Raw genomic sequence first — 8,733 nt, forward strand, 5'->3', positions numbered from 1 at the left:
GCTATATTGGTCCCATTTAAATTTGAAGCAAATATTTCCTCTCTAAGGGTGGCAAACTAGGCGACGGATCCGGTTTCGCGCACTGCCACTCAGAGCTTTAAATCGCAAAGATCTGAGCTGACACTGCCAGTGTGCCCGTCACCCTGAGACATAAGTTGACAAATCCCATGCGCCTGTAATTCACCAGCGTCCTTACCCTTCTAAACCGGAACACAGTAATGGTCGCATTACTGCTTGGCGGCAGAAAAAGGTAAGGTGGCAGTACTATCCTGGACGAACTCTTTCACAAGGAGCTCTAGGAGGAGTTTTACTTGCATATTTCTAATATCATTTTAGTTTTTAGTAGAAAATCCAGGATAAGCCATGAAAAACTTATATCTACCATTAATAGACGACCGTGTATGAAAGGCCTGATATCAAGTGCCCCACCGAACAGAATGTTATAGAATCTTGTGTATACAAACGTCTTGTCCCTCGATGATAAAAAGGAGATGGCGGAATGACTTCATGCAATTCCGTCGCAATGTCTCTTGAATGAATAAAATTTAACCAAGATGGTAATGATATTCACTCAAGATGGTCAAGAATGTTTCCGATTTTAAATTCCAAGAAAACCACCTATTGCACAATCATACAACAAGTAGAGTGCACACGCCACTCGTCAGCACGCCACGTGTAATCGCTGGAGGAAGCACACATGGCGGAAGAATCACGCGACACCGACACTGATGGGTTACTTTTTTATTTTTGCCGTATAACGTTACATAAAACATAACGTTGAGACATGTCATGAGATATTTTTTTAATGATACCAAATGACGGGACGAACAACTAACAAGTTGTGCGCCTGGTGGTAAACGACACGTCCCTGCCTGCCCATAGCAGTTGCAGAGCTTTAAATCACAAAGATCTAAGAGGTGTCTATTGCAACTGCCCCCGTCACCCTGAGACATAAGTTGAGAAATCCCATTTGCCTGTAAAACAGGAACATCATTACCGCTTGGCGGCAGAAATAGATTGGGTACTGCTCTATCTTTCCTATAGTAGCCCAAGACGGCAACGATTGCCTATCAATTTTTCATCGCGTTTGAATTGACGTATGCACAGACGGCAGCACACCAAACTACACATTGACGGATATCGGTGCGTTGCACTAGAGGCGCTATTAAACAAAAACGTATTGCTTGTGCTGTTGACTGTACCTGTGGCTTCAATTACTAAAGCACGTACATTTATTAATACTTTGTAGCAATACCTGTTGGTAATGGTAAAGGTAAACCATCCTCGGAAACATGTCAAATGTCCAACCCGCATTGGACCAGCGTGGGAGTCTATGGATTAAACACTAAGGGTCGTGTTCTAGAACTCTACTCAATGCTCAAGTCAGGATTTTAGTATGGTTTAAAGCACTCGAAATCATACTCAAGTCCCTGCCATTAGGGTCGTATTTCCAGTGCTTGTGTTTCCAGTGCAATCCTTTGAATTGGACTAAGACCATTTGCGCACTACGTCCCATTCGTATCAGCTTCGAATCCGAGAATTGACGATCCGAAATGTCACAGGGATAATTTTACCTCTAGGTGTACAAGCATGCACTAGCGACATCCGAAGAGGGTCCGAGTTATCTAGATTTGTACAGACGTAGCAACATCGCCCGCGCACCGTGCAAGCTACGGCCAATAAATTAAATAAGGAAGAGACAAACCGATTGTCGTCGCCGCCGCACGCGACGCTATTTACAAGTGAATATATAGTCCACTCGCTATTATTTCACCATTGGGCCTAAACACTTACCGTTCAGAAGATTTGTGCTAAGCAGAGAAAAGAATAATGGGTTATATATATACTCTATCTGCGAGAGGTATTAGAATACAAGAATACAACATATTTATTCGCTAAAAAAACATAGTTAACAATGTAGTTCACCAAAATTAGCATGTGAATATTTTAGACCATTCTTATTTCATTTTTTATTCAGCATGCATTAAAGTTATACAGTTAACCAGAGAATAGGAGGGCAAAAATATGACATACATATCAAGTAAAAAGTCATCATCAGCATTGTAGTAGAATTGAGTAACTAACAAATTAAGCAATTTCATTTTCAATGCTCTACAATTAATTCTTTAACAGCATCCGGTAATTTATTAAATAATTTGAGTACTAATACGAACATCGTTCTACTGTATGTCTAGGTTATCTAGTTTTGACTATTTTAAAGTTGCTTAGATTTTGTTTCACATAAACACAGTCCTCGTAAATATACATCGATGGTAGGGTTAATATCTTCAGTTTCCTAAAACAAGGTACGCAACTCTCTCGCTGACACACACCAAACATATTGCTAGTAAACATAATTAATTGTACTTAACTTATAAATTAAAGGCATAGGTACAAAACAGGAATGCGAACCATTGTCCTTCCAATAGAGGAGCAATCTTTCTCCCACTGAACTACCACAGTCGTCACATAAAAGGGCGGTCCGTTATTTCAATTACCGCACAGCAATAACCAGCAGCAATATCTTCCGATAATAATTTTGATCGTAATATCAAAACGTTACTTATCATTATCGTTATTGTGACTGGTGATGCAGTGTTTACGCCTCCATGTCGGCGGTCAGTCCGTGACCGAAAATGGTAAGCATGAAAATACTGTTCGTATTTATACGCGTATAAACAAAATATATAACGGAAATAGTTCGTTTTCAAATGTTAGTAGTGACCTGTGCCATGCTGTTTCTTTTTTGCTACAAATAAGTTTTATTGCAATAGTTTTGTCACCTTTCCGTTAAATAATTAAACACTTAGGTTTAGTTAACTGGTAAACAAAACAACATTAGTTAAAAATCGCAAGATTGGACCTAATTCATGATTTTATTATTTAAACGAATATTAATAACTATCCATAAAACAACATAAAAAAGTTCACCAAATGTTGTTTAACAACACTAAATAATAACTTTGATAACGATCTAAAAATTGCGTTAGATAATTTCAAATTATTAATTGAAACCGGTTTTAGGAGGTCTGTTGTAACTTTATAAGCTATTATAATATTATAAAATCACTTTTTACTAAAGTATTGGTATATAAAGATACAAGAGACTTGCACATTAAAGGCTGTACATAGAATAAATGAATTTGGTCCTCGCAAAAGAGCGCTCAAAATGCTGACATTTCTCTATTATGTATAATTTTTTCGATGGTGCCCAAAATATAGACCACTTTGACATCGAGATCGAAAAAATTGCAGGCGGAAGTCCACGAGAGTCGAACCCTACGAGAGTGGAACCCGAGAATGGAACCTTACCTATTTCTGCTGCCAAGCATTACTGGGTTTGGTTTAAAAGAGTAAGGGTGCTGGTGAAATTTCAGTCTCATGGGACTTGTCAACTTATGTCTCAGGGTGACGGGCTTAGTGTCAATGCCCCTCAGATCTTCGTGATTTAAAGGTCTAAGTGGTACTGTGGTAATGGTGCGTCCGTTATGGACAGGCGTGTTGCTTACCATCAAGTATGCGACTTGTTTATCTCGTCACTTAAAACAAGTCTCGTATCCGAAACTAGGCAAGACTTGTAAACTATCTGTTGTTGTAGGCGTTGATGACAAAGTGGAGTTTTTGTATAGAAATAGTGCTAATTTAAATGTGGTACTCTCTTATTACTTTAGTCTAGATTTCCTTTTTTTTAAACATTTGCGCACTATGTCCGATTCGTATAAGTTTCGAATCCGAGAAATGACAGTCCGAAATGTCACAGGGATCATTTTATACAAGTGCAAGTACAAGCGACGCACTAGTGACATCCAAAGTGGGTACGAGTTTTCTAGATTTGAATACGAATCGGATACAGTGTGCGTAAACGCGTTTAAGCAAACTTAAATATCGATAATTACACGAAATATTGATAATTTTCCTTCAATGACTTGATACAAGTGATGGAGGACTTGATATTCTGGTTTGATGTCGTTAAAGCGGAAAACACGAGCCAACCGTTGTAGCAATTGAGCGATAAAATACTTCAAATTACCTATTGTTGGTACATAGATCGAATATAAAGAAAAATTCTTTCAAATTAAGTCAAATGTATGGAGTCGTACTGCTGCCACCTTTGGGATGGGTCTGCTACATACCAACTGGCCACCTTGGATTCAATTGACGAGCTTGCCAAGAAGCTTATATGTGACTCAAAATTAGTAGAGGTGAAGCTGCAGAGCCTTGAACACCCAAGGGATGCCTGGTTATCGGTATTTTACAGGATATATCACGAAGAGTGTGCGATGGAATTACACGATTTAATTCTACCTTCCCCTTTCCATCATCGGGGGACTAGGCGTAGTTAGGCTTGGGTTTCACCCCTATGTTATGGATATTCCAAAGAAATGGCGAACGGTTATGGAGTGGAATTCCCTGCCTGCAGACTTGTTCCCTAAACGTTGTAACTTGGACCTTTTCAAGGCGAGAGTGCATAGGCATTATTTAGGTGTGCATGCTCTATAGTCGACCTCATCGTCACATTCCATCAGGTGAGACGGGGGTCAAATGCACACTTACATTTGAATACAAAAAAATCTTTATTTTATACGTAAGCAAATTACACTTGAAACCGTCATATCGACTAAACTCTACTGTTCATTCCTAGGGCAGATTCTCCTGAGGAGAACGAGCAAGAAACTGTAGGAGCTGCTCTTTGCAAATGGACATATCATATCATTTACTGTATTTATGTCAAATATCGCAGATAGATACAACCTGCAAGAGTTAAACGGGTCAATACTACGGATTTTTGTCATCCAAATAAGCAGAAGCTGTATAATAATAACCTTTAGTATACAGGTTTTGTTTTCTTTAGTTTTAAATAACAAATTCTGATACATAAGCCCTTAAGTGAATTTCTAACTTTGTAAAGATCACTGTAAAGCACAGTTAGTTTATTTTTATTCCTCTTATTAATGTTACGTCTGTCACTATTTTCCATAATAAATTCGATCTTACCGGACTTGAATCAGTGTCTGATGCCATACCGAGACATTCTTAGTCAACTGAGCCACAAATAGAGTCAGACAGACCTTCCGAATTTCTTTATGTGAAAATTATAGTAGTAGGATATCATGAATAAAAAAAATCTTTAAAGTTATTTGTGATTAGGTACATTTATGCATATTTTTGGGCCATTATTCCATTTACAGGATTCTTCTAAAACGAACTTTTCGTGTCTAGTTCTTTTCTACTGCCTTAATAAATATAAAAGCCATAAAAAAATTGGGAACTTATGACAGAGATGTTTAATTATAATACGTTGTTAATAATGTCGCTAAACATGCGTAGGTGCCACAATATAATTATGATGTTATTGTAAAATAATTTGCTTTGCTAGGCATATTGAGCTAATTAAAAAAAATGTCATTCACAACAAGCAGGCGTATGGTGTTTTGATATGAGCAAATCTGTTTATTAAAAAAAAAAGAAGACTTTCAATGCTGTCCACTAAAGATTTTCTAAAGTGACATACAACACACACGTTGCATCTATTCAGAACGGACCGAATATTGTTGAGTAATTTCAAGAATTTTAGATATTAATTCTTGTACTAGTAAAAAATAAGACACTCCATTATTCAGTACAAAAGTACTTAAAAAGAGGAAGTCGAATAATCGATGTCCAAATTCACACAAATAATAATTATGTAACAACGATATAACTTATTGCAATTATCAAGGTCATGATGAGTTAGAAAGAGATAGTAATACTTGTAATTGTTCCTACTCGTAATTTATCGTAATCGTGACAATTTCGCCACAGTGACATTGGACGATATGTCAAAACATCTACGCTGACTGAATGCGGAATAGCTTGTGCCTGTTGAATTAAAAATGAAGATAGGTATATACAAAGAGATTTCTTAGAATAGCCTATAGTTCTTTGGCCGAAGATAAAGTGGTCGACGACTCTTTTCGCGATTCTTTTATTTTATTGCATGTATTATAATCTTAATACGGCTATATTTTTTTGTCTATGTTACGAGATCACTCCGACGTACGTAAACCGATTTCGATGACTCTTTTTTGTAGAAAAGGCTGTATCTTAGTTGTCCCATTCAAATTCGAACAAAATATTTCACCTCTCGCTTATTATCGCTTATTAATTCATTATTATGACAATACACGGGTAAGGTACAATAAAAGCGTAAATATTAGGAAGTAAAACTAGGATTTTTAAATTATATGAGTAAAATTGGGTCTCCGCGGCAAGGTACCCAAGATGCTGGCAGCGTTCCTCCTTGCATGGCTATACTATGGTAGCTGCCGGCCCTTGGGATTCCCAGACAGTCTATTAATTTTTTAAATAATCTGTACAAAATTACAAATGAAGGGCATTGGGACCTCACGGGCCAAGAGTTTCGACTCCAAAGGCTGGAAATAGGTAGTCGAAGCCGAGATCCTGGTACTTATTACTTTTTATTCTTTCCGCCAGCTCAGCTGCGAAAGCAGCCCTCTCTCTGGTATGCTGGAGATGAGATGAGGCAAGTGTGTCGACACATATGGCGTCCCACACCAGTGCCCAGCCTATGCTGCAAGAAATGAGAGTCATTCCGTCCGCGTTTGCCATCCGTTCGCGACATGCCGCTTGGCTTGAGTATAGCAGACACGTTAACCGTGGCTAAGGCCCGACGGATGATGTCGTTGAGGGCTGCGGTATCGCTTGTATACCTAGAGACGATAAAATACACCACTGTGACATTTCGGACCGTCATTTCCCGGATTCGGAACTGACACGAATCGAACGTAGTGCGCAATCGCTCTAAGGGTGGCAAATTAGGGGATGAATTCGGTTTATTCGATTTCACCTACAAATACGCTTGGCAAATAAGTGTAACTCCACAAACTTTTGAGATCGATTAAATAAAAGTTATAATTGCTAATAGAAAATCTTGTGCAATATTTCATCTCGTTGCCTTGAGTGTCTTAGGTAATCCATTTTTATCGTTTTGCCGCATTCAATTGAGAACATTCAACATTTTATAATGCATCTCGCCAAGTAAATGAATCAACGTTTTCTAAATAACATAACATCATTGTCTGCTTCTAAGGTCGCAGACTTTGCTCGTAATTAGTGGCTATAAAAACATATGATAATAATTTCCCGTATACAACAAACGCAGTCTAAAACAACATACGAAGTCAAAATTTTCCTATTGAAAGTAACTGGTTCCGACCACGCAAAATTGACCTCAGGTCCGACGGTTTAACCAACATGACTCGATGGTGACTAACTCATAATTAAGTTGCAACATTTCAATTCAAGCTTTAAGCAGTTTACTTTTTTTTATTCAAGAGATACGAACAAGTAATTTTATTGATTCAAAACATCGATTAATTCAAATCAAATATCAGTCTTGATCCGAGTACACAGAGCACAAAAATACATTATAAAATGACATCCCGAACACTACAGTCACTTAAAGTCACACAGTAGTTATTATAATTATTATTTTTCTTTTACGATACCAAGTGTTGAGACGAGTAAGTCGTGTGGCTGGTGGTATTGGTGGTAAGCGACTATCTTGTCGCAAAGATCTGTGAGTCACTCCCACTGCGCCTGTCACTCTGAGACGTAAATTAATAAGTCTTATGGCCTTCAATTTGACTAAAAATTATATTATATATATTATTCTCTTGACATTTCCATTGAGATTCCTTGAGGACGACAAACCATTCGAGAAGCGACAGGAATTAATAACTATAAAAAGAACAATCGCTACAACTACCTCAAAATTGGTATTGTCGGTGCTATAAATATCATTAGTTACATAATTCAATCCAGGGAAGAGTGAACAACGTACGGACAATTCAAAGCGTGAAACACACATAGAGCGGGTGCGGGTTGGGCGCAGGTCGGGTAGTGACCCAGGCGGGCGTGTCCGTGTATTTATATGGTCGATAACACACCGAGCGCGTGCGCGCGTCCCGCCTCGCGCTCGGTGTGTTGTCGTGCAGCAGATTTCCATCTTCTGACCTTTCAGTTAGTGTCATTAAAACCTGGTGATTAAAAACTGTTTTCGTTAATTATTAAGTCCCCTGAGCTCAACATTATTTATGCATTTTCTCAACAATTTGCAATTAACATATTTTTTCCTCATTTATCGCCATGTAAATGTAAATATTATTCGTATAAAACGCAATAGCTAAGAGGAAGTACGATTGCTTTTTGATGAAGAGGTCAAAGGGTCGAATCTCTGTGTGGCATGTACTTACGAACTTAATTTCTAAGTACATCTGTCAATGTTTAATTGCAATACGTCTAGGTTGACAAGTTCTGAAAAAGTCATGGCGGACAATGACTTAAGCTGAAAATATGAAACCTTTCTTCAAAAATAAGATGTGTTGTACGATGCATTAACACTTAACACTATACTGGTGTAACCAACCTTTTCATGCGTTACCTGATGTTGAAATCTATTTGAAATTGTAAAGAATATTACTGTGATATTAAAAGTGTGTTTTTGTGTGTTACAGAGAGGCCACGCCTCCGTCGCCGATGGGCGACGAGAAGGAGTCCAAAATTAGCCAGATACAGTTCTCACTCACGCCTTTCGATAAACAAGACAGCACGGTCAGTATATTAGCTTAAGCTAATTCACATATTTATAAGTTTACCTACATATTACTATAGACTGAGTATGGACGTCTGCTATACGAGAGAAGTAACCGATGCTTCACTAAAACATTTCTT

The 8,733-nt window shown here is 38.0% G+C and overlaps 1 protein-coding gene across 2 annotated transcripts in view; it reads left to right on the forward strand.

Moving 5' to 3' along the window:
• Positions 1-8,733, forward strand: part of LOC113227802 (ABC transporter G family member 23) — a 148,498-nt gene that overhangs the window by 87,823 nt on the left and 51,942 nt on the right. For both annotated transcript variants that reach the window (XM_026460823.1, XM_026460824.1), the window contains exon 2: positions 8,517-8,613. In XM_026460823.1, the coding sequence (XP_026316608.1) occupies positions 8,517-8,613 (97 nt within the window). The remainder of the gene's footprint in view (positions 1-8,516; positions 8,614-8,733) is intronic.

This window comes from Hyposmocoma kahamanoa, unplaced genomic scaffold (assembly GCF_003589595.1).
Source record: "Hyposmocoma kahamanoa isolate Upper Pololo Valley unplaced genomic scaffold, ASM358959v1 217, whole genome shotgun sequence".
In the NCBI taxonomy this organism is placed as follows: Eukaryota; Metazoa; Arthropoda; class Insecta; order Lepidoptera; family Cosmopterigidae; genus Hyposmocoma; species Hyposmocoma kahamanoa.